The sequence below is a fragment of the Coregonus lavaretus genome (genome assembly GCF_964263955.1).
Source record: "Coregonus lavaretus genome assembly, chromosome: 13".
Taxonomy (NCBI): Eukaryota; Metazoa; Chordata; class Actinopteri; order Salmoniformes; family Salmonidae; genus Coregonus; species Coregonus lavaretus.
Window position 1 is genome coordinate 3,953,381 of NC_140000.1, and position 27,500 is coordinate 3,980,880.

The 27,500-nt window shown below is 46.0% G+C and overlaps 1 protein-coding gene across 1 annotated transcript in view; it reads left to right on the top strand.

Moving 5' to 3' along the window:
- Window positions 1–27,500, top strand: part of LOC311139297 (FH1/FH2 domain-containing protein 3-like) — a gene marked incomplete at both ends in the record, with an annotated part of 106,153 nt that overhangs the window by 30,784 nt on the left and 47,869 nt on the right. The window contains 3 exons of the mRNA XM_084174180.1: window positions 12,202–12,269; window positions 13,553–13,620; window positions 22,141–22,245. Of these exons, the coding sequence (XP_084030306.1) occupies window positions 12,202–12,269; window positions 13,553–13,620; window positions 22,141–22,245 (241 nt within the window). The remainder of the gene's footprint in view (window positions 1–12,201; window positions 12,270–13,552; window positions 13,621–22,140; window positions 22,246–27,500) is intronic.

The window sequence follows — 27,500 nt, forward strand, 5'->3', positions numbered from 1 at the left end:
GGCAGTATGGTATATCCATGGAGTAGGCAGTATGGTATATCATGGAGTAGGCAGTATGGTATATCATGGAGTAGGCAGTATGGTATATCATGGAGTAGGCAGTATGGTATATCATAGAGTAGGCAGTATGGTATATCATGGAGTAGGCAGTATGGTATATCCATGGAGTAGGCAGTATGGTATATCCATGGAGGAGGCAGTATGGTATATCCATTGAGGAGGCAGTATGGTCTATCCATGGAGTAGGCAGTATGGTATATCATGGAGTAGGCAGTATGGTATATCATGGAGGAGGCAGTATGGTATATCATGGAGTAGGCAGTATGGTATATCATGGAGTAGGCAGTATGGTATATCATGGAGTAGGCAGTATGGCATATCATGGAGTAGGCAGTATGGTATATCATGGAGGAGGCAGTATGGTATATCATGGAGTAGGCAGTATGGTATATCATGGAGTAGGCAGTATGGTATATCATAGAGTAGGCAGTATGGTATATCATGGAGTAGGCAGTATGGTATATCGATGGAAGAGGCATTATGGTATATCATGGAGTAGGCAGTATGGTATATCATGGAGTAGGCAGTATGGTATATCATAGAGTAGGCAGTATGGTATATCATAGAGTAGGCAGTATGGTATATCATGGAGTAGGCAGTATGGTATATCCATGGAGTAGGCAGTATGGTATATCCATGGAGTAGGCAGTATGGTATATCCATGGAGGAGGCAGTATGGTATATCCATGGAGTAGGCAGTATGGTATATCATAGAGTAGGCAGTATGGTATATCATGGAGGAGGCAGTATGGTATATCATGGAGTAGGCAGTATGGTATATCATGGAGTAGGCAGTATGGTATATCATGAAGTAGGCAGTATGGTATATCATGGAGTATGCAGTATGGTATATCCATGGAGGAGGCAGTATGGTATATCATGGAGGAGGCAGTATGGTATATCATGGAGTAGGCAGTATGGTATATCATGGAGTAGGCAGTATGGTATATCATGGAGTAGGCAGTATGGTATATCATGGAGTAGGCAGTATGGTATATCATGAAGTAGGCAGTATGGTATATCATGGAGTATGCAGTATGGTAAATCCATGGAGGAGGCAGTATGGTATATCATGGAGTAGGCAGTATGGTATATCATGGAGGAGGCAGTATGTCATTCTTACCTGCTCCAGCCCTAGCTTTCCTAAACTTGGACAAACAGTTGTCAGTGCATTGGGGAATTAATCAAGCACATTGAAATGAAGCAGTTTGCTATTCTACGAGGGTCTGGGTCGTCGAGAGAAATGTACTCTGTAGCATTCACTGCACACCAGAGTTTAGCCACTTAAAGTAAACAACAGTGGGGGGTGATGGGCTGCTGTGTTACAGTTGATTGTGGTAGGTACTAACTAGCATACTTCCACATGTACTCAACAGTTGTTGCACTAGTGCTCAAGTGGATAGGATATACAGTGCATTCGGAAAGTATTCAGACCCCTTGACTTTTTCTACATTTTGTTACTTTACAGCCTTATTCTAAAATTGATTAAACCGTTTTTTCCCCTCATCAATCTACACACAATACCCCATAATGACAAAGCAAAAACAGGTTTTTAGAAATTTGTGCAAAGTTATTAAAAATAAAATGCTGAAATATTACATTTACATAAGTATTCAGACCCTTTACTTAGTACTTTTTGAATCACCTTTGGCAGCGATTACAGCCTCGAGTCTTCTTGGGTATGACGCTACAAGCTTGGCACACCTGTATTTGGGGAGTTTATCCCATTCTTCTCTGCAGATCCTCTTAAGCTCTGTCAGGTTGGATGGGTTTGGACGCTGCACAGCTATTTTCAGGTCACTCCAGAGATGTTCGATCGGGTTCAAGTCCGGGCTAAGGCTGGGCCACTCAAGGACATTCAGAGACTTGTCCCAAAGCCACTCCTGCGTTGTCTTGGCTGTGTGCTTAGGGTCGTTGTCCTGTTGGAAGGTGAACCTTCGCCCCAGTCTGAGGTCCTGAGCGCTCTGGAGCATGTTTTCATCAAGGATCTCTATGTACTTTGCTCCTTTCATCTTTCCCTCGATCCTGACTAGTCTCCCAGTCCCTGCCGCTGAAAAACATCCCCACAGCATGATGCTGCCACCACCGTGCTTCACCGTAGGGATGGTGCCAGGTTTCCTCCAGACGTGACGCTTGGCATTCAGGCCAAAGAGTTCAATCTTGGTTTCATCAGACCAGAGAATCTTGTTTCTCATGGTCTGAGAGTCTTTAGGTGCCTTTTGGCAAACTCCAAGCGGGCTGTCATGTGCCTTTTACTGAGGAGTGGCTTCCGTCTGGCCATTTCTACCATAAAGGCCTGATTGGTGGAGTGCTGCAGAGATGGTTGTCCTTCTGAAAGATTCTCCTATCTCCACAGAGGAACTCTGAAGCTCCTTCATAGTGACCAAGAAGAGTGACCATCGGGTTCTTGGTCACCTCCCTGACTGAGGCCCTTCTCCCCCGATTGCTCAGATTGGCCGGGCGGCCAGCTCTAGGAAGAGTCTTGGTGGTTCCAAACTTCTTCCATTGAAGAATGATGGAGGCCACTGTGTTCTTGGGGACCTTCAATGCTGCAGAAATGTTTTGGTGTCCTTCCCCAGATCTATGCCTCGACCCAATCCTGTCTCGGAGCTATACGGACAATTCCTTCGACCTCATGGCTTGGTTTTTGCTCTGCACTGTCAACTGTCAACTGTGAGATCTTATATAGACAGGTGTGTGCCTTTCCAAATCATGTCCAATCAATTGAATTTACCACAGGTGGACTCCAATCAAGTTGTAGAAACATCTCAAGGATGATCAATGGAAACAAGATGTACCTGAGCTCAATTCCGAGTCTCATAGCAAAGGGGATGAATACTTATGTAAATAAGGTATTTCTGTTTTTTTTAGGTTTAATACATTTCCTAAAAATTCTAAAAGCCTGTTTTCTCTTTGTCATTATGGGGTATTGTGTGTAGATTGAGGAGGAAAAATATTTATTAAATTCATTTTTCATTAAGGCTGTAACGTAACAAAATGTGGATTAAAGGTTAACCTCTACGGGATCAGTGTCCCATATACGGGACGGTTGAGCTAACATGCGCTAATGTGATTAGCATGACTGTTGTAAGTAACAGCAAACTTTACAGGACATAGACATGTCTTATATGGGCAGAAAGCTTACATTCTTGTTAATCAAACTGCACTGTCCAATTTACAGTAGCTATTACAGTGAAAAAAGACCATGCTATTGTTTGAGGAGATTGCAAAATAACATAAAACTTATCACGGCAACTGGTTTGATACATTCACCTCTGAAGGTAAATAATGTACTTACATTCAGTAATCTTGCTCTGATTTGTCTGATAAAATCAATTTTTATATTCAAATGTAGGAACTGGGTTCTATAGTTTGAACCCCTGCTGTCTCTGGCTCCACACCCACCCCGCCCGGCCATCTAGATGTGTGAAAGTTAGTGTATAAGCTAATGATCCATCATGTATGACATTCCTGGGAGTGTGTAAACTTACATTTTGTATTACCATATCATTTTTGTATGTTCTCTATAGTTATGTACTTGAAAATGTATCAATTGACCAATTCGGCACATTTGGGCAGACTTGATACAAAATAGTCCAGTATTGCAATGCTTCACTGGATCAATCTGAAACTTTGCACACACAATGCTGCCATCTAGTGGCCTAAATCTAAATTGCGCCTAAACTGCAATATTATATTGTGGCCTTTGTCTTGCATTTCAAAGATGATCAAAAATAAATAAAATAAAAACGCATGTTTTTTTTGTTTTCATTATCTTTTACCAGATCTAATGTGTTATATTCTCCTACATTAATTTCAAATTTCCACAAACTTCAAAGTGTTTCCTGTCAAATGGTATCAAGAATATGTATATCCTTGCTTCAGGTCCTGAGCTACAGGCAGTTAGATTTGGGTATGTCATTTTAGGCGAAAATAGAAAAAAAAGGGTCCGATCCTTAAGAGGTGAACTGCTTGTCATTCTTTTCCCAAACAAGATGGGCTACAGTGCCTTCACTAAGGATAACATCTGTCCAATCAGTGGTACCGAATACAATATCTGCCACAGGTGTGCTGACCCTGTCTCCTATGAGTGTGTCCTACCCAGTGTGTCTGTCTGTCTGTGTCCTATGGACCCAGTGTGTACAGTATGTCTGTATCCTATGGACCCAGTATATATGTCTGTCTGTCTCCTATGGACCCAGTGTGTCTGTCTGACTCCTATGGACCCAGTGTGTCTGTCTGTCTCCTATGGACCCAGTGTGTCTGTCTATATCCTATGGACCCAGTGTGTCTGTCTGTCTCCTATGGACCCAGTGTGTCTGTCTATATCCTATGGACCCAGTGTGTCTGTCTGTATCCTATGGACCCAGTGTGTCTGTCTGTCTCCTATGGACCCAGTGTGTCTGTCTGTCTCCTATGGACCCAGTGTGTCTGTCTATATCCTATGGACCCAGTGTGTCTGTCTGTCTCCTATGGACCCAGTGTGTCTGTCTATATCCTATGGACCCAGTGTGTCTGTCTGTATCCTATGGACACAGTGTGTCTGTTTGTATCCTATGGACCCAGTGTGTCTGTCTGTCTCCTATGGACCCAGTGTGTCTGTCTGTCTGTCTCCTATGGACCCAGTGTGTCTGTCTGTCTGTCTCCTATGGACCCAGTGTGTCTGTCTGTCTGTCTCCTATGGACCCAGTGTGTCTGTCTGTCTCCTATGGACCCAGTGTGTCTGTCTATATCCTATGGACCCAGTGTGTCTGTCTGTATCCTATGGACCCAGTGTGTCTGTCTGTCTGTATCCTATGGACCCAGTGTGTCTGTCTGTATCATATGGGCCCAGTGTGTCTGTCTGTCTCCTATGGACCCAGTGTGTCTGTCTCTCTCCTATGGACCCAGTGTGTCTGTCTGTCTCCTATGGACCCAGTGTGTCTGTCTGTCTCCTATGGACCCAGTGTGTCTGTCTGTATCATATGAACCCAGTGTGTCTGTCTGTGTGACAATGCCTGTGCCCCAGTTAGAGTAAAGATGCTGTGTTTTTGTTTGTCTGCCCTAGTTTGAGTTCATACGGTCATACGTATAGACCAGAGGAGGCTGGTGGGAGGAGCTATAGGAGGGGCTCATTGTAATGGCTGGAATGGAATAAATGGACCGTATCAAACACATCAAACATATGGAAACCATGGAAACCACTTTTTGACTCCATTCCATTAATTCCATTACAACCATTACAATGAACCCGTTCTCCTATATCTCCTCCCACCAGCCTCCTCTGGTCTATACGCTATGTCAGTTCTATTCCTGTCTCAATGGCTCAGATATGCCTCCCTGTCCTCCATAGAGGATGGATAGACTATACAGACTAATAGAGGTTGTAAACGGGCCCACTTGACGTTGTAAACAGGGGCCCACTTGTTGCCTGTAGGAATTCCGTTTTACAGTCAACAACCTCAACCCCCCCCCCCCCCCCTTCTCTCTCGCCACACCATCCTCTTGTCTAAGAGCTCTCCTGAAAGCGGCGCAGGGTTAATTTCTAGCAGTGTTCTTGGGTCTGTCCGACCCAGTGGGGTCTTTGTGGGTTTCCTGGCTGGCCCTTGGAAATGGTTTATGTGTTATGCCTGCTGTGCAAAGCCTGAGTAGTGCTAGTCATCCTTTACATTTTATGGAATTGTTGGTAATAAAGGCGTGAAAGCGAGGGAGTGAATGTGCTTCAGCGTGTGTATGTGGAAGGAAAGAGTGCAGGTATACTGAGTTAATCGTTAAACCGACAAAAGATGCTCATACATTTACCAGCTCTCTACCAATGAGAGGGATAGAGTCATAAAGTTAAGGGCGTAACGTTTACACTTCATAGTAAGAATAAGTTAACGTGTCACATGACTGTCTACAGAAATTATTATTGGATATTGGTTATGACAACAGTTGTAAAGACCAGAGCTTGTGAAAATCTGTTTGTGAAAGGTTCTTGTCCAGTATTGAGGCAGCACTGGTCCAGAGGTGTCTGTCTGTCTCTGTTTGTGTGTCTGTCTGTTGGTTTGTCGGTTCTTGGGATGAGAGGACTAACCCTGTAAATTCCAGGCTTGCCTCTGTGTCAGAGCCCAGAACATCTTTCCTCTCTCTCCACACGGCAAGGGAGGAGATTATAGGTGATTATAGCCATTCATATTTTACTACCTCAGTAATTATTGTCATTTTAAGATCATAACATCCCTGTGGCTATTCCAGTACCATGCACTGACAGAGGTGTAGTTGGACAAAGGCACACAGCTGCAGGATACAGAACATTATAACAGTGATACAGCTTTCATCTTATTCAGTCATCAGTTTTTACTAGCTCAAAAGCTTGTATGTGAAAGAAGCCTTAGGTAAGAGACTGAAAGGTCAGGAATGTGGTTGATGACCTCAGCTGCACCCTAGCCTCTCTCTCTCTCTCTCTCTCTCTCTCTCTCTCTCTGTCAGTGAGGTACTTGTTTCACGTTGCCAGTGTAACAGAGGTGGTTCAGTGAATTAAGCTCACATAATGAGTAACCATGCCTAAGATCTGTAAGACTTGTGTAAGCTAAGGCTTTAGCTCAACAGGCTAACACAGTATTGTGGTGCACGGGAGTTCTGGCTTTCGAACCCCGGTCGCTCACATCAGACTCCATAGTCTGGTGATCAGGGTTCAGAAGGTACTGTATATTTTTACATTTTGGTCATTTAGCAAACGCTCTTAACCAGCTTACGGTATATGACATACTCTATATGAATATCTGGCTGTATACCTTGTTGGCTGCTGTGATTTGTCTCCCATTGGTATTTCATCTCTTATGCCACCTGAACTCTGGTTTGTTTGGTATAGCTCCTTTCCTTGGATGTTTTATTTATTACAAAACCCCTTTATGCACTGTATGCCATCACCTTCCATTCTGCCAGCCATAGATTTGGCTTGGCAAACCTCTCTGTGAATGACAAATGCAAGTCAGTGCCGTCTTCTCTCTGGGAAGAAGAAGGAGGTTTTGAAGCTAACAGGATTCCAGAGTCAGGGTCCAGTTCCAGTTCCAACCAACAGAATACCTAGTTTCCTCTCTTCTCCACTTTGTGTTTTTTTCTTCCTCTGCTCAAATACAGTGATGTTTAAAAAAAGGCCCATACTTTGCGGGCACTTATCTGTGCCAGCTGGTATGGAACTAATCTGAGCTGAGCTATTTCTCATTAAAGGAGGGCCTCTTTGGGAGGCGCGCCGGTGTGTGGACTGCGGACAGGGGAAAGAGCTGTCTGTTTCTACAGAAGGGCTTCATTTTGTGGCAGGCAGGAATAACTCCCTGACAGTTTTATTGCAGGCCGAACTTCAGGCCTGAGATGAGGAGCACAGAGCCTTTGTGCAAACGCCACTGATACACTGTGGAGGAATGTTGACTACCATGCCATCTCTGATTGGCTTGGCGTCTGGCCCCTCTATCCCCCCTCCTAACACATGCTTCTCTAGGATTAGTGCTAAAACTCTGGCAGCCTCCTGGCTGATGAGTAAAATCAAGGATCAGGTCCTCCCTGCCCATATTATCTTATAAATTATGATAAAAAAATAACAAATCTGATCCTAGATCAGCAATCCAGCCCTCCTATGGGCCCAGATCTCCTCCTGAAAGAGGAGCGTGATGGGAATGTGGTAGGATTGTGTTGCCATGGGTACAGAAATGTAAGAAATGTTGGTCCCTACAAAGCTTATATCATAAGGGGAGAATGTATCCATTGTCTCCTGGCATCCAGCTCAACTTTACAGGATCTTTGGTGATGTAAGGAGTGAAACAGTAGCCAGTAAACTGACTTATTGTAGACCCCAACCGTCTGTATGACAACAACATTTTCCCTTTGCTTCGTCACTTTTTCATGTTGAGTCAACATGGGAAAATTCCCCTGTACAACATTGTACAGTAAACATCATTTTTTGGGGCAATTCACACAGTATGTGACATTTCTTTACCATGATGCATAGGGCTGCGTATCGGTGTGCCCCTGTAAATATTTCCTCACTTCACTGCAGATTTATATCTGGTGGGTGTTGATACCAGTAGGTTACTGGGACATACTATTTTAAAAGACCAGGAGTAATCTGATCTGTGTCCCGTTCTCAGCCATGTATGGCATTGAATGTTTCAGAATGTGAGTTTCCTCTCCTCCAGCATGGAACACCCCTGCCCTGTGTTCCATCATAATCTAGATCTCTGGATTGTATTGTGTTGGTTCACTCTGTGTCTACCCAGGGTACATCATCATCAGATGTAGGCCATATTCACAGACTGGCCCCAGGCAGTCTACAGTACACACACACCAACTCCCTGAGTGAATGTGAACACATTTGATTGTCCTGGAACACAGCCCAGTCAGTATATCCCTCAACATGTGTCCTGGAACACAGCCCAGTCAGTACATGCCTCAACATGTGTCCTGGAACACAGCCCAGTCAGTACATCCCTCAACATGTGTCCTGGAACACAGCCCAGTCAGCACATCCTTCAAAATGTGTCCTGGAACACAACCCAGTCAGCACATCCCTCAACATGTGTCCTGGAACACACCCAGTCAGCACATCACTCAACATTTGTCCTGGAACACAGCCCAGTCAGTACATCCCTCAACATGTGTCCTGGAACACATCCCAGTCAGTACATCCCTCAACATCTGTCCTGGAACACACCCCAGTCAGCACATCCCTCAACATGTGTCCTGGAACACAGCCCAGTCAGTACATCCCTCAACTTTTGTCCTGGAACACAACCCAGTCAGCACATCCCTCAACATGTGTCCTGGAACACACCCAGTCAGCACATCACTCAACATTTGTCCTGGAACACAGCCCAGTCAGTACATCCCTCAACATGTGTCCTGGAACACATCCCAGTCAGTACATCCCTCAACATCTATCCTGGAACACACCCCAGTCAGCACATCCCTCAACATGTGTCCTGGAACACATCCCAGTCAGCACATCCCTCAACATGTGTCCTGGAACACAGCCCGGTCAGTACATCCCTCAACATGTGTCCTGGAACACATCCTGGTCAGCACATCCCTCAACATGTGTCCTGGAACACATCCCAGTCAGTACATCCCTCAACATGTGTCCTGGAACACATCCCAGTCAGTACATCCCTCAACATATGTCCTGGAACACAGCCCAGTCAGTACATCCCTCAACATGTGTCCTGGAACACAGCCCAGTCAGTACATCCCTCAACATGTGTCCTGGAACACATCCCAGTCAGTACATCCCTCAACATGTGTCCTGGAACACATCCCAGTCAGTACATCCCTCAACATGTGTCCTGGAACACAGCCCAGTCAGTACATCCATCAACATGTGTCCTGGAACACACCCCAGTCAGTCCAGAGCCGCTAAGCCAACCTCCGACCAACTGAGGAATCCCCTTTGCAACTGTTCAGCAATACATCGTTTTCCTCAACAGTGTGTGCGTGCGTGCGTGTGTGCGTGGTGTGTGCGTGGTGTGTGTGTGTGTGTGTGCGTAGTGTGTGTATGTGCAACGTGCAAAGTGCTTGCATTAGGGCTTTTCTGTGGGGGTTGGGTGTTGTCTAAGTCTCTGCTGGCAGACAAGTGCTGTCTGACGTGTGTGTTGATAGACGTGTGTGTGTGTGTGTGTGTGTGTGTGAGTGAGAGAGAGGAGTGAGGGGGTCTGTTAGGCCTTGGCTGTGTCTGGGCTATACTGCTGGCTGACGGTGTCTCCGGAAGAATCTATGTGTGCCCACAGAGCTGGCAGACACACACACACACACACACAAACACACACACACACACATACAAACTCAGACCTTCAGCTGGGAAGGGATTTCATCTATGACTGAAAACAACAATGATGAATAGAGGTCTGTTGCTGTGCTGTGAATCTCAAGTATATGCCCCATCCACCATCCAGCCAAGAGACTGTGTGTTTCTCACCCTTCTGAATAGAATTAGGGCCAGCTGTTTGTATAGACAGATCACTCATAGACATGAGAGGTTTCAACGGGACAGCGTTGGGTTGTGTTAGGGTCTGTGTTCATGACTCATAATCTCACACACACATGCAAATGCACATGCACGTGCATGTGCAAACACACACACTTACGCACCAACAGTAAGGAAGAAATCAAACTCTCCAGTGCCACAATGATCAGGACAGCGATGGAATTTGAATGAGTTATCTTGTTAGGCCGTAGAGCAACATGACAGAATATATGTTATAATGAGTTGTCTTGTTAGGCCGTAGAGCAACATGACAGAATATATGTTATAATGAGTTATCTTGTTAGGCCGTAGAGCAACATGACAGAATATATGTTATAATGAGTTGTCTTGTTAGGCCGTAGAGCAACATGACAGAATATATGTTATAATGAGTTATCTTGTTAGGCCGTAGAGCAACATGACAGAATATATGTTATAATGAGTTGTCTTGTTAGGCCGTAGAGCAACATGACAGAATATATGTTATAATGAGTTGTCTTGTTAGGCCGTAGAGCAACATGACAGAATATATGTTATAATGAGTTATCTTGTTAGGCCGTAGAGCAACATGACAGAATATATGTTATAATGAGTTATCTTGTTAGGCCGTAGAGCAACATGACAGAATATATGTTATAATGAGTTGTCTTGTTAGGCCGTAGAGCAACATGACAGAATATATGTTATAATGAGTTATCTTGTTAGGCCGTAGAGCAACATGACAGAATATATGTTATAATGAGTTGTCTTGTTAGGCCGTAGAGCAACATGACAGAATATATGTTATAATGAGTTATCTTGTTAGGCCGTAGAGCAACATGACAGAATATATGTTATAATGAGTTATCTTGTTAGGCCGTAGAGCAACATGACAGAATATATGTTATAATGAGTTATCTTGTTAGGCCGTAGAGCAACATGACAGAATATATGTTATAATGAGTTGTCTTGTTAGGCCGTAGAGCAACATGACAGAATATATGTTATAATGAGTTGTCTTGTTAGGCCGTAGAGCAACATGACAGAATATATGTTATAATGAGTTATCTTGTTAGGCCGTAGAGCAACATGACAGAATATATGTTATAATGAGTTATCTTGTTAGGCCGTAGAGCAACATGACAGAATATATGTTATAATGAGTTATCTTGTTAGGCCGTAGAGCAACATGACAGAATATATGTTATAATGAGTTATCTTGTTAGGCCGTAGAGCAACATGACAGAATATATGTTATAATGAGTTATCTTGTTAGGCCGTAGAGCAACATGACAGAATATATGTTATAATGAGTTATCTTGTTAGGCCGTAGAGCAACATGACAGAATATATGTTATAATGAGTTGTCTTGTTAGGCCGTAGAGCAACATGACAGAATATATGTTATAATGAGTTGTCTTGTTAGGCCGTAGAGCAACATGACAGAATATATGTTATAATGAGTTGTCTTGTTAGGCCGTAGAGCAACATGACAGAATATATGTTATAATGAGTTGTCTTGTTAGGCCGTAGAGCAACATGACAGAATATATGTTATAATGAGTTATCTTGTTAGGCCGTAGAGCAACATGACAGAATATATGTTATAATGAGTTGTCTTGTTAGGCCGTAGAGCAACATGACAGAATATATGTTATAATGAGTTGTCTTGTTAGGCCGTAGAGCAACATGACAGAATATATGTTATAATGAGTTGTCTTGTTAGGCCGTAGAGCAACATGACAGAATATATGTTATAATGAGTTGTCTTGTTAGGCCGTAGAGCAACATGACAGAATATATGTTATAATGAGTTATCTTGTTAGGCCGTAGAGCAACATGACAGAATATATGTTATAATGAGTTGTCTTGTTAGGCCGTAGAGCAACATGACAGAATATATGTTATAATGAGTTGTCTTGTTAGGCCGTAGAGCAACATGACAGAATATATGTTATAATGAGTTGTCTTGTTAGGCCGTAGAGCAACATGACAGAATATATTTCACCACAGGGCAAAGTGTTACTGATGAGGCCCCTTCCTGCTATGGTGAAAGGTGTGTGTGTGTGTGTGTGTGTGTGTGTGTGTGTGTGATTGTGCACAGGGGTCACCTGTGCCTCTCACTTTGGCTTGAAGAAGGAGGGTAGCATAATTATTGAGGTCTAAGTAATGTGAGAGTGTGAACACAGGGAGCAGAGAGGTCAGAGGTCATTGGAGACCAAACGCATCTGTGTTCATGATAAAGAGGAAAACATGAGTGAGGAAGAAGGAAGAAGGTAGAGCTGAGGGAGAGAGAGAGATGGGGGCTGAGAGAGAGAGAGAACGAGAGAGAGAGGTAGAGATGAAACAGAGAGAAAGAAAGATGGGGAGAGAGAGAGAGAGGTAGAGCTGAAGGAGACTACAGTAGTGTATGGTGTATGTTGCTATCTGCAGCAGTGACACAGCTTTCACTGAGTCAGAGTAGAGACTCTCCAAGCAGCAGCAGCCTGTGTGGTAGTGGTACAGTGTACCTCCACTGCAGCACTGCATCAAAATAGACTGGAATCACGCTCTACTGCTCAACACTGCCTCCCAATGGTGAGACAATGAACAACACCTGAAATGCAACGCCATGTTGAAAGATCTCAACATACCCTGAAAGGATGAGAACGCCTAAGAGTTTTTGGAAGTAATTCAATGTACCAAGAGTCCTCATAACCATACCAATTAGCAATTAATCCTGTTCTTTTGGAAACCCTTTAGCCTTTGCACAACAACATTACACATTGAATCATGAGTGTAGCTACTACGTGTTGGCAAGCTGACCTGTGTGGTCTGGTCATAAGTCAGTCAGTGTAGGAGCCAGTCACAGTATTATATGATCTGTATGGTAGTAGTGGCTTTGCACGGTGGAGGCAGATAGAGTTAGTTCTGTCAGCAGGAAAAGTCCAGTGTTTTCTAACTCTTCACAGATGTGCTTCTCTGAACTAGGCCTCCTGTAGCTCAGTTGGTAGAGCATGGTGCTTGCAACGCCAGGGTTGTGGGTTCGATTCCCACGGGGGGCCAATATGAAAAATGTATGCACTCACTAACTGTAAGTGGCTCTGGATAAGAGCTTCTGCTAAAGGACTCAGATGTAAACATTTACAGTCTCCTTTCCCTCTGCATTACTGGCCCAGAGCAACTAGTCAAACTATTACTGGACAAGATGTGTATTAGCATTAATGAAATGTGACTGAATATTCTACTGAAAGGTTATAGTTCATGGACTCTGAATCAAAATAGCAAATTTCACAGAGAACAATTGAACACAACCAAGCTGGATGGTAGCTATCGGTCCTTCACAGGTCCTCTGGCATTGACAGGAGGAACTCTGTCACGCTGCGTTTCACTCACACATGCAGGGTTACCTCTCCAATCTCTTGGACTGTAAGCCTTTGCTTAGTTAGCTTTTTCCTTGAGTCATTGACATGGAAATGTACCGCAGCTGTGTGTGACTGTAAACTGATTCTTTCTTTCTTTCTTTCTTTCTTTCTTTCTTTCTTTCTTTCTTTCTTTTAGAGAAACTCTACAACTCAAATGGACGAGAGCTGAGGAGAGCCCTGTTTTCCCTCAAGCAGATCTTTCAGGTAATGTTCCCCTCCCCTTTGTCTTAGCAGCACCCTGAGAATGGCAGATGAATTAATACTGCAGCGTTAGTCTACTACTGGCTGTTGTTTATCATTAACTATCACACATTCTCCCATGTGGCACACACACAAACACACACACACACACACTCACACACGTGTATGCACGAGTGTGTTGGACACACATGCATGCTTTGTACAGCAAGTGCTCGTACAAACATACTTAACACAAACACACACACTGTACAGTAATATTTTCCCTAGCTGACTGAACAGAGCTGTGCAGTGAGAGTAGACTGCCTCCGTGGCAGCTATGCTATGCTGTACTCTGCTGTGCTCAGGTCTATGCTTGGCCAGAGCCCTGCTTCACACACTGGGGCTGACGGGCCTGGCAGGGAGTCAGAGGGGGAGGCTAGAGTGGGGGGCTAGAGGGGGAGGCTAGAGTGGGGGGCTAGAGGGGGGGGCTAGAGGGGGAGGCTAGAGTGGGGGGCTAGAGGGGGGCTAGAGGGGGAGGCTAGAGTGGGGGGCTAGAGGGGGAGGCTAGAGGGGGGACTAGAGGGGGAGGCTAGAGGGGGGGGCTAGAGGGGGAGGCTAGAGGGGGGGGCTAGAGGGGGGACTAGAGGGGGAGGCTAGAGGGGGGCTAGAGGGGGAGGCTAGAGTGGGGGGCTAGAGGGGGAGGCTAGAGTGGGGGGCTAGAGGGGGAGGCTAGAGGGGGGGGCTAGAGGGGGGACTAGAGGGGGAGGCTAGAGGGGGAGGCTAGAGGGGGGACTAGAGGGGGAGGCTAGAGGGGGGGCTAGAGGGGGAGGCTAGAGTGGGGGGCTAGAGGGGGAGGCTAGAGGGGGGGGCTAGAGGGGGGACTAGAGGGGGAGGCTAGAGGGGGGCTAGAGGGGGAGGCTAGAGGGGGGGGCTAGAGGGGGGACTAGAGGGGGAGGCTAGAGGGGGGGGCTAGAGGGGGGACTAGAGGGGGAGGCTAGAGGGGGGCTAGAGGGGGAGGCTAGAGTGGGGGGCTAGAGGGGGAGGCTAGAGTGGGGGGCTAGAGGGGGAGGCTAGAGTGGGGGGCTAGAGGGGGGGGCTAGAGGGGGAGGCTAGAGTGGGGGGCTAGAGGGGGAGGCTAGAGGGGGGGGCTAGAGGGGGAGGCTAGAGTGGGGGGCTAGAGGGGGAGGCTAGAGGGGGAGGCTAGAGTGGGGGGCTAGAGGGGGGACTAGAGGGGGAGGCTAGAGTGGGGGGCTAGAGGGGGAGGCTAGAGTGGGGGGCTAGAGGGGGAGGCTAGAGGGGGAGGCTAGAGTGGGGGGCTAGAGGGGGGACTAGAGGGGGAGGCTAGAGGGGGGGGCTAGAGGGGGGACTAGAGGGGGAGGCTAGAGGGGGGCTAGAGGGGGAGGCTAGAGTGGGGGGCTAGAGGGGGAGGCTAGAGTGGGGGGCTAGAGGGGGAGGCTAGAGGGGGAGGCTAGAGTGGGGGGCTAGAGGGGGGACTAGAGGGGGAGGCTAGAGGGGAAGGCTGGGGGGGCTAGAGGGGGAGGCTAGAGGGGGAGGTTAGAGGGGGAGGCTAGAGGGGGGCTAGAGGGGGAGGCTGGGGGGGCTAGAGGGGGAGGATAGAGGGGGAGGCTAGAGGGGGAGACTAGAGGGGGAGGCTAGAGGGGGAGGCTGGGGGGGGCTAGAGGGGGAGGCTGGCGGGGCTAGAGTGGGAGGCTAGAGGGGGAGGATAGAGGGGGAGGCTAGAGGGGGAGGCTAGGGGGGGCTAGAGGGGGAGGCTAGAGGGGGAGGATAGGGGGGGCTAGAGGGGGAGGCTAGAGGGAGAGGCTGGGGGGGCTAGAGGGGGAGGCTGGAGGGGGGGCTGGGTGGAGGATAGAGGGGGGGCTAGAGGGGGAGGCTAGGGGGGGGGGGCTAGAGGGGGAGGCTAGAGGGGGGGATAGAGGGGGAGGCTAGAGTGGGGGGCTAGAGGGGGGGATAGAGGGGGAGGATAGAGGCGGAGGCTGGGGGGGGGACTAGAGGGGGAGGCTAGAGGGGGAGGCTGTGGGGGGCTAGAGGGGGAGGCTATAGGGGGAGACTAGAGGGGGAGGCTAGGGGGGGCTAGAGGGGGAGGCTGGGGGGGGCTAGAGGGGGAGGTTATAGGGGGGGCTAGAGGGGGAGGCTAGAGAGGGGGCTGGGGGGAGGATAGAGGGGGGGCTAGAGGGGGAGGCTAGGGGGGGGCTAGAGGGGTAGGCTAGAGGGGGAGGCTGGAGGGGGAGGCTAGAGGGAGGCTAGAGGGGGAGGCTAGAGGGGGGGCTAGAGAGGGAGGCTAGTGGGGGAGGCTAGAGGGGGAGGCTGGGGGGGCTAGAGGGGGAGGCTGGAGGGGGGGCTGGGGGAGGCTAGAGGGGGAGTCTAGAGGGGGAGGATAGAGGGGGAGGCTAGAGGGGGAGTGTTAACCATCACTTCAGGAGACCGTTGGAAGGGAACGAGAGCAACAGATGTTGACAGAGAATACAGCAATGGATCAGGACGCATCACTGTGTCTGTGGACACTTGGAATGACTAGGTCGGGTTTGGAGGAAGAGTATGTCACCACACACACACACACACAAACACTCACACACACACACACAAACATTCTCAAACGAATGCACTCGAGTAACCCCTCCCCTAAAGACCTTGTATCAATATCGTGCGTCCATGCGTTTGGATGAAGAAACTCTGTTAAAATGCTGTCTGCTGCAGGTCTATACAGTGAGGGGAAAAAAATATTTGATCCCCTGCTGATTTTGTACGTTTGCCCACTGACAAAGACATGATCAGTCTATAATTTTAATGGTAGGTTTATTTGAACAGTGAGAGACAGAATAACAACAAAAAAATCCAGAAAAACACATGTCAAAAATGTTATAAATTGATTTGCATTTTAATGAGGGAAATAAGTATTTGACCCATCTGCAAAACATGACTTAGTACTTGGTGGCAAAACCCTTGTTGGTAATCACAGAGGTTAGACGTTTCTTGTAGTTGGCCACCAGGTTTGCACACATCTCAGGAGGGATTTTGTTCCACTCCTCTTTGCAGATCTTCTCCAAGTCATTAAGGTTTCGAGGCTGAAGTTTGGCAACACGAATCTTCAGCTCCCTCCACATATTTTCTATGGGATTAAGGTCTGGAGACTGGCTAGGCCACTCCAGGACCTTAATGTGCTTCTTCTTGAGCCACTCCTTTGTTGCCTTGGCCGTGTGTTTTGGGTCATTGTCATGCTGGAATAACCATCCACGACCCATTTTCAATGCCCTGGCTGAGGGAAGGAGGTTCTCACCCAAGGTTTGACGGTACATGGCTCCGTCCATCGTCCCTTTGATGCGGTGAAGTTGTCCTGTCCCCTTAGCAGAAAAACACCCCCAAAGCATAATGTTTCCACCTCCATGTTTGACGGTGGGGATGGTGTTCTTGGGGTCATAGGCAGCATTCCTCCTCCTCCAAACACAGCGAGTTGAGTTGATGCCAAAGAGCTCCATTTTGGTCTCATCTGACCACAACACTTTCACCCAGTTCTCCTCTGAATCATTCAGATGTTCATTGGCAAACTTCAGACGGCCCTGTATATGTGCTTTCTTGAGCAGGGGGACATTGCGGGCGCTGCAGGATTTCTGTCTTTCACGGCGTAGCGTGTTACCAATTGTTTTCTTGGTGACTATGGTCCCAGCTGCCTTGAGATCATTGACAAGATCCTCCCATGTAGTTCTGGGCTGATTCCTCACCGTTCTCATGATCATTGCAACTCCACGAGGTGAGATCTTGCATGGAGCCCCAGGCCGAGGGAGATTGACAGTTCTTTTGTGTTTCTTCCATTTGCGAATAATCGCACCAACTGTTGTCACCTTCTCACCAAGCTGCTTGGCGATGGTCTTGTAGCCCATTCCAGCCTTGTGTAGGTCTACAATCTTGTCCCTGACATCCTTGGAGAGCTTTTTGGTCTTGGCCATGGTGGAGAGTTTGGAATCTGATTGATTGATTGCTTCTGTGGACAGGTGTCTTTTATACAGCTAACAAACTGAGATTAGGAGCACTCCCTTTAAGAGTGTGCTCCTAATTTCAGCTCGTTACCTGTATAAAAGACACCTGGGAGCCAGAAATCTTTCTGATTGAGAGGGGGTCAAATACTTATTTCCCTCATTAAAATGCAAATCAATTTATAACATTTCTGACATGCGTTTTTCTGGATATTTTTGTTGTTATTCTGTCTCTCACTGTTCAAATAAACCTACCATTAAAATTATAGACTGATCATGTCTTTGTCAGTGGGCAAACGTACAAAATCAGCAGGGGATCAAATACTTTTTTCCCTCACTGTACCTAAATGTTATCAGAAGGTACAGTGTCTCCAGCTCTGTGTCACAGACTGTATAATATTTCAGTTCCAGCCTAGCTGTGTGTCTGGAACTTTCTCTGTGTGAGTACACAGTGGTTTTGCCAAATGACTGGGCTCTCCATCATTGATGCATGTAGAAGCTGTCCTGGAAACACTCTGGTGTGTATTCCTATGAGGGAGGAGAGCTCTAAGACTGACCACCCAACAGTGTACACACACACACACACACACAAACACACGCCTCACACACACATGCCTCACGCACGCACACACACACACACAAACACAAACACACACACGCACACACCTCTCCCCCTCACTCCCCACCTGAGCACTAGTCCGTAGCCCACTCCGAAGCCTGCTGAAAACCTCCCTCCTGTACTTAAATGACTGAGCCGTCGACAGGTGTGAGAGCCACAGGTGGTTTTGTCATCTAGGAGAAAAACATGAAGTGCAGGGGGAGGCAAGCGGACATGAGGTTCTGCAAATAAAATACTACTGTAACAAGCTGAATTACAGTGGCTTGCGAAAGTATTCACCCTCCTTGGCATTTTTCCTATTTTGTTGCCTTACAACCTGAAATTAAAATGGATTTTTGGGGGGATTGTATCATTTGATTTACACAACATGCCTACCTCTTTGATGATGCAAAATATTTTTTATTGTGAAACAAACAAGAAATAAGACAAAAAAACAGAAAACTTGAGCGTGCATAACTATTCACCCCCCCAAAGTCAATAGTTTGTAGAGTCACCTTTTGCAGCAATTACAGCTGCAAGTCTCTTGGGGTATGTCTCTATAAGCTTGGCACATCAAGCCACTGGGATTTCTTCCCATTCTTCAAGGCAAAACTGCTCCTGCTCCTTCAAGTTGGATGGGTTCCGCTGGTGCACAGCAATCTTTAAGTCATACCACAGATTCTCAATTGGATTGAGGTCTGGACATTTAAATGTTTCCCCTTAAACCACTTGAGTGCTGCTTTAGCAGTATGCTTAGGGTCATTGTCCTGCTGGAAGGTGAACCTCCATCCCAGTCTCAAATCTCTGGAAGACTGAAACAGGTTTCCCTCAAGAATTTCCCTGTATTTAGCACCATCCATCATTCCTTCAATTCTGACCAGTTTCCCAGTCCCTGCCGATGAAAAACATCCCCACAGCATGATGCTGCCACCACCATGCTTCACTGTGGGGATGGTGTTCTCAGGGTGATGAGAGGTGTTGGGTTTGCGCCAGACATAGCGTTTTCCTTGATGGCCAAATAGCTGAATTTGAGTCTCATCTGACCAGAGTACCTTCTTCCATATGTTTGGGGAGTCTCCCACATGCCTTTTGGCGAACACCAAACGTGTTTGTTTATTTTTTTCTTTAAGCAATGGCTTTTTTCTGGACACTCTTCCGTAAAGCCCAGCTCTGTGGAGTGTACGGCTTAAAGTGGTCCTATGGACAGATACTCCAATCTCCGCTGTGGAGCTTTGCAGCTCCTTCAGGGTTATCTTTGGTCTCTTTGTTGCCTCTCTGATTAATCCCCTCCTTGCCTGGTCTGTGAGTTGTGGTGGGTGGCCCTCTCTTGGCAGGTTTGTTGTGGTGCCATAGTCTTTCCATTTTTTTATGATGGATTTAATGGTGCTCCGTGGGATGTTCAAAGTTTTGGATATCTTTTTATAACCCAACCCTGATCCGTACTTCTCCACAACTTTGTCCCTGACCTGTTTGGAGAGCTCCTTGGTCTTCATGGTGCCGCTTGCTTGGTGGTGCCCCTTGCTTGTGGTGTCAGAACAGGTGTATATATACTGAGATCATGTGACAGATCATGTGACACTTAGATTGCACACAAGTGGACTTTATTTAACTAATTATGTGACTTCTGAAGGTAATTGGTTGCACCAGATCTTATTTAGGGGCTTCATAGCAAAGGGGGTGAATACAAATGCACGCACCACTTTTCCGTTATTTATTTTTAATACTTTTTTGAAACAAGTTATTTTTTTATTTTCGCTTCACCAATTTTGACTATTTTGTGTATGTCAATTAAATGAAATCTAAATAAAAATATATTTAAATTACAGGTTGTAATGCAACAAAATAGGAAAAACGCCAAGGGGGATTAATACTTTTGCAAGGCACTGTATAGGAGACAAACTCAGCAGAAACACATAAATATCACAGGGCCATTCACAATGTATTTCAGGGTTATGATAATACTGTGTTTTTCATTATATTCCAGGTCCCAGTATCGAAGCACTGCTACAGTGGGCTTAGTTCTCCTATTCAATATTTTAACACATTTGTCTAGTATTAATTCCTTAAATTCAGCGTAGGGTCAAAAAGACTTAGATAAACAGTCCACTAAAACATGCTTTTTCATTTAGCTCCCCCAAGGTCTTTTGATATTACAAAACTGGACAGGCTGCCAATGAAAAGTTGTGTGGTGACATCAAAGTGAAAGAAATCGCACTGAGCTCAGATCAGATGGTTCAGTATAAAGAAATAGCACTGAGCTAAGATCAGATGGTTCAGTATAAAGTGCTCTCCCAGTGGGTGTTTGGCTACAAGCTAACTCTACCCTGTGCGTCCCAAATGGCACCCAATTCCCTATGTAGTGCACTACTTTTGATCAGGGTCTCATAGGACTCTATTCAAAAGTAGTGCACTACATAGGGAATAGGGTGCCATTTGGGACACAGGCTCAGAAAAGCTGGGAGCCTGTTGTTCAGAAATACATTAATCCAATTGGATCAATTAGATTAGAGCTAATCATGTTATTGTAGGGTAATAACCACAACGTTACCGAATAGCCACTTCATTGAAGGTTATTCAACAGGGCCCCATGCCTCTTGTATGTAAGAGGACAGTCCTGATCTAGTATTAAAGGGTTTCTCCATCCATAGTTCCCTAGACACATTGTCTACATTTAATTTCACTCCTGAGGAGTATTTTTCTTCCCAGTATCAACTTGGCCTAATACACAAGGTCAAAACAAATTACTTCCTATTGTAATATTCTGTTCAGAAGGTATTTTGATGTCTGGTGTCCTGATCCCAGTGTGTACATAGCCTACAGTAACCATCTCTCCTATGATTAACCCGACAGCAGGGTCTCCCTACTCGGTCCCGAGGCCCCCCTGGGTGCACGATTTGGTTTTTGCCCTAACACTACACAGCTGATTCAAATAACCAACTCATCATCAAGCTTTGATTATTTGAATCAGCTGTGTAGTGCTAGGGCAAAAACCAAAATGTGCACCCAGGGGGGGCCACTATGCTACTATTTCACAGCTAAGACTCAACAACCCTGATGAAATGAAGTTGTTTGGTGTGAACCCAGAGTTTCCCCTTTACTTCAGCAAGGATCTAAGGTGGAGGGGGTTGTGGTCTGGGTCAGTAATACCAAATCAGCAATGCGAAGTGTGCTCACTGCTCGCTCACTCACTCACTCATGCGCCGAGTGGTTCGTTGGCGTCTAACTATTCATTAAACGGGGACAGCAATGCTCTTAGCACCTCTCTGTCACTAATTGGATGAGCTCTTTCTGTTAGCCGGTAACAGGCACTTAGCAACCAATGTTTAAGGTAACTACAAAACACAGGGTTGCCATGACAACAGGAAATGAGGTGCTTGGAGCATGCTGGGTAATTTGTCCCTGGTGAAAGTAATGCACAACATACTTAGTCTTACTTTCTGTCATGGAGATATGTGTTGTCAAGGATACCATAAATCTCTTTCATTAAATGTAATACTTGTATTGCCCATACTTGGCAAAGTTTAAAGGTCATTATTATACTGTAGATACAAAAATGAGACCTACAAGGGCTCTTAAATGTCTTTAAAGGTCTTTATAGATTTGTGGCGTCAAAAAACCACTCTCATATAACTTCCTAATCCCATGTCCCATTATGCTAAATCATACATAGTCTGTGTCCCAAATGCTACCCTATTCCCTATATAGTGCACTACCTTGTGCTATTTAGAACTCATCCATAGAATCACTGCTACTCATTGCACAGGACCAGTCTCTAGTCGTCTGTGTTCATGTGTTAGCTGTGTGTCTCAGTGACAGAGAGACTGTGGGCTACATCCCAAATGGCACCCTATTCTCTATATAGTGGACTACTTTTGACCAGGGCTCATAGGGTGCCATTTGGGACACTATATGATGTGTTAGAATCAGGCGTAAACTGCTCTTCTCTCTGCTCTTCAGGATGACAAGGACCTGGTCCATGAGTTTGTGGTGTCTGAAGGACTGACATGTCTAATCAAGGTTGGGGCTGAAGCGGACCAGAACTACCAGAATTACATCCTCAGAGGTATGCACAGACCAGTAGTAACTCACACATACACACACACACACACACACACACAAACACACACACACACATACGGGGCTGTAGTGGAGCAGGTTGAGAGCTTCAAGTTCCTTCGTGTCCACATCACCAACAAACTAACATGGTCCAAACACACCAAGACATTCGTGAAGAGGGCACGACAAATCCTATTCCCCCTAAGGAGACTGAAAAGATTTGGCATGGGTCCTCAGATCCTCAAAAGGGTCTACAGCTGCACCCTCGAGAGCATCCTGACTGGTTGCATCACTGCCTTGTATGGCAACTGCTCGGCCTCCGACGCAAGGCACTACAGAGGGTAGTGCGTACGGCCCAGTACATCACCTGCCATCCAGAACCTCTATACCAGGTGGTGTCAGAGGAAGGCCCTAAAAATTGTCAAAGACTCCAGCCAACCTAGTCATAGACTGTTCTCTCTGATACCGCACGGCAACCTACATGTACATATTACCTTAATTACCTTGACTAACCGGTGCCCCTATACATTGACTCGGTACTGGTACCCCCTGTATATAGCCTCGCTATTATTATTTTTACTACTGCTCTTTAATTATTTGTTACTTTTATTTCGTATTATTTTATATTGTATTTTTTTGTGATTTTTTGGGGTATTCTTTCGTAAAACTGCATTGTTGGTTAAGGGCTTGTAAGTAAGCATTTCACTGTAAGGTCTACACCTATTGTATTCGGCGCATGTGACGAATACAATTTGATTTGATTTGATTTGACATACACACAGCTCTGTCTCCTCTCCCAGTCCCCCACCCACCCCTCTCTGTACAACACATGACTACATGGCAATCCAAAAATGTATTTGTTTTATTGTCACATAAACCAGATACTGTAGGTGCAGTGAAATGTGTTGGTTTTAAAGGGTCAGCTATAGTGGTACGGCACCCTGGGAGCAGATTAGGGTTAAGTGCCTTGCTCAAGGATAGTATCAATCAGAGATGGTATCAATCAGGATGGTACCAATCAACACATTGACACTTTGGGTTAGGCCAGTCTCCATAAACCTACCCAGGACCACCACATGTGTTTACATTCTCCATTTAAATTAATGGTTTGGCTTGGTGGTGACACACACACACACACACACACAGTCTTGTACAGCTAACCTTGTGGGGACACACAATTCAGTCCCATTCAAAATCCTATTTTCCCTAACCCCTAACCCTAACCCGTACTCTTACCCTTACCCTAACCTTAACCCTAACCCTAATCTTTACCCAAAAACCTAACCTTAACCCTAACCCTAAACCTAACCCTAGCGCCTAACCCTAACCCTAACCCTAACCCTAACCCTAACCCTAAACCTAAACCTAACCCTAACCCTAACCCTAACCCTAAAACTATCCCTAGCTCCTAACCCTAACCCTTAATGTAATTCTAACCCTAACGCTAATTCTAACATTAACCCTAAACCCCCTAGAAACAGCATTTGACCACGTGGTGACTAACAAAATGTCCCCAGTTGGACAAATTTTTGTTCGTTTACTATTCTTGTGGGGACACACACACACAAACAACTGTAAATGTATGTCATGGTTAATATGGGGGAAGGAAATTAGACCAATAGGGAATCTGGTTATTAATGTATCTGTCCTTTGTCTGTGGAGGTCAAAGGTTGACCATGTTAAAGTGTGTGTGTGTGTGTGTGTGTGTGTGTGTGTGTGTGTGTGTGTGTGTGTGTGTGTGTGTGTGTGTGTGTGTGTGTGTGTGTGTGTGTGTGTGTGTGTGCAGTCAGGTCCAGCTGTGTTTCGAGGTTAGGTAGTGATGGTAGGGGAACTGGGAGGGGTCAACACACCCACCTACAAGGTCACAGCCACTATTTAACAGGCGGCTCTGTTGCTACGGGGCAGGTCACACATGCTTAAGCGCCCAATAAAAGTCCTGGCAGGATGTTGCAGTTCATAAAACTAATTTCCCTCTCTCTCTCTCTCGCTCTCTCTCTCTCTCTCCCTCTCTCTCTCTCTCTCTCTCACTCTCCTTCTTCAGCCTCTCTCTCTCTCTCTCTCTCTCTATCTCTCTCGCTCTCTTTGGAATAAAATAAGTTTTGTCACTTTATTGATGATTAAGTCAGAGAGACTTTATTAACGACTTTGGGCCGTGATACAGGCTTGGAACTGAAACGATGTCTGAAGAAGACTGATGCTTCAATTAATTTTGGGTTACATAGCCCAGACACCTCTTTGACTTTGGTATTCATTTATTACATTAAGCTTAAACAAGAGTCATATCTCACTGTAAACGACCTTCATTATCTGGTATGGTTCACATGTTAGGCCTAAATCACATCATGGTCTCCACATGTTGATTCAATTAAGTTCAACATTATCCAACGTGTTTCCTCTGACTGTTACTTCCTGACCTGTTTGAATCAGAATAAATCAAAGGGGTCAGAGAGGATGACTGTGACACAACTCTGATATAACCCTTCTGGGCTGGCTGTCAGTGTGGCCTACAACCCCTCATTGACCTCATTGTATGGTTAGGGATTTGACCTCTAACCCCAGCATCTCCCTTTTTACCTTGGTCTCTGAGTCAGACAGATAAATCACTCGCTGTTGCCTCTCAATGTACAAACAAGCCACATAGAGAGGGGGATAAGGAGAGATTGAGAGCAATGCTGAGAAAGAGAGAGAGAGAGAGAGAGGCAGGGAAAGAGAGGGGGGTGAAAGAGGGAGAGAGAGAGGCAGGGAAAGAGAGAGTGGTGAGAGCGAGGCCGGGAAAGAGAGAGGGGTGAGAGAGGGAGAGAGGGAGGCCGGGAAAGAGAGAGGGGTGAGAGACAGAGAGAGAGAGAAGACAAGGCTCTTAGGAACCTAAAAGTCCACCACATTAAAGAGCTATAGTTGTCGCTGTACTCTGAGTTAGGAGGCCACTTCATGAATTCATCCACTTCTTTTTCCCTCTCCTTTCTTCCACCTTCCTTTTCTCCACCACTCTGTTGAGGACTTCGAACAGAAAAAATTTGGGTGGAGTCCAGGAGGTTCTTCTCGTTTCTCTGGGGTTCTGTTTATTTATCCCTTCATCTGTAGCTGCCCCGCCCTGTCTCTTCCCTTCCCACGTCTTCCCTCGTTACCACGACAACTATTGCTCGCCCGATCCCGAAAGCCCCTTTAACCTGCTTCAACTCCTGACCTTTAACCTGCTTCAACTCCTGACCTATTTTCTCATAACCAGCTGAGGAAATGTAGGGTGTAGATCATTTTCCCTCTCCAGAGCATATCTTGGAAGACACACATATGCTCCCTCTCTCTCTCTCTCTCTCTCTCTCTCTCTCTCTCTCTCTCTCTCTCTCTCTCTCTCTCTCTCTCTCTCTCTCTCTCTCTCTCTCTCTCTCTCTCTCTCTCTCTCTCAGGTCAGAGCTGGTGTGTTTAGATATGCCTGCTTTACCACTGATCACCTCTAAACTCTGAGAAAACCTCTGTCCCAGGGATTCTCTAGTGGGGTGTAATTAAGATCCCTGAGATCTAGCTCTATTACACACAGACACACACACATACACGTGCGCAGATGCACATACACACACAGACACACGTGCGCACACACACCATTTGTAAGTCTCTGCATGCAGTTTGAAGGAAGATGCTAACTGACGTTAGCGAAATGAGCAATGACGGGAATTCTATGCTCGCTTCCTTTATACTGGACACAGAGACATAAAAATGGTATCCACAAGTTAATCTGACTCTGGGGAAGTGGCTAAGGGCTTCATTGCCAAAATCTCAAATTATCCCTTTAAGCATTGCTTATACTTACTGCATGGGCTTTGTCGTGAACAGTCTTCAGGTTTAGAGTTTCTATGCTTCAACTCAAGGTTAGAGCAGCCAAAACCTGCATACAGATGTAGGATCTTGATTCCTGCAAACTTTCAAACTTGTAGTGTATTTGAGGTTTTAAAAGGCTTCTGAAGTTATACATCAACCCCTTCAAAAATGTCCATGAATTATAATCCACATAATAATTGACATTTCCTGTTGCTGCAGGATGATCTTTTACCAACGGAGCAACAGAGTTGAGTGAACTGAGTGTTTGTTGATGAAAAAGCAGCAGCCAGGTAGTCACACATGTAGCTACACCACTACACCCACATCACAGAAAGAACAGGTTCCCAGTAGGGGATAAGACCAAAAGTATGTGGAACATTGCAGTCACTGTAACCAGTAGATATTTCACTCCTCACTCTTCAATTGTATGCTACCCCTCATCACCTTCAACCCTCCCCCTCTCTCTCTCTTCTTTATTTCACTCCGTCCCTCTCCTCCTCCCCTGCGGCCAGTTAACAGTCCCTGTGTTGATGTGGTGAGGGTGTCGTTCGGTCCAGCGCCGGGCCAGGCCCCTCTGTGTAACGGGCCCCTCACACCTGGCTTCCATGCAGCACTGAGGTTGATTGACTCCAGGGCGGCCCTGCTTTTCTCAGGCTCATGGGACGGGGGGGAGAGCTGGCTAGCGTTCTCTTTATGACCCTATCAGTGTGAACCGTGGACGGGACTGCGGTCACCTTTGCAGAGGTTACTGGGTCATCTGGTCCCCAGCACACTAATCGTAGTCCTTACTCGCTCTCGCTGCACACACAAACACACACACACATGCATGCACACATACACACACACATGCATGCACACATACACACACACACACACACCCTAACCCTAACCCCTACTCAGCCATGGCCCCGGACATACTACAAGAGCACTGTGTGAGAGGTGGGAGGGGGGGGGGGGGCAAAATGGTGGGAAATATATATATTGGAAAGACACCAAGAGACAACAAAAATATTATGTACACACTATTCATATACTGTATACATATTCATATTGTTATATACAGTACAGTACAGTAAACTAGTGTTAGATTACGTTTACCAGTACTTTTCCCCAAGACTAGTTAGACACATTCTTTGTTCGTCATGCTAAGCCTTGGGCTTTGAGTACTTACAGCATAGTTACAGAGTAGTTGTGTTTCTTGGAGAGGACTTTTGTTGAACTTCTGAACGTATTTGGAACATTCCTCGCACACCTGTCATAGCAGCTGCAGTCCTGGCTACAGTGTGTATGGATAATTTAAACACCTTCTATACATTTATTCATCCCTGTGAGGTAAACCTCATGCATCCTTCCCTGCATGCAACCTACATACCACACCTCGGTTCAAATAGTGTTTGTTTTCTTTAAAATACTTTATCTGTGCTTTATTGAGCTTGCCTGGCGCAATG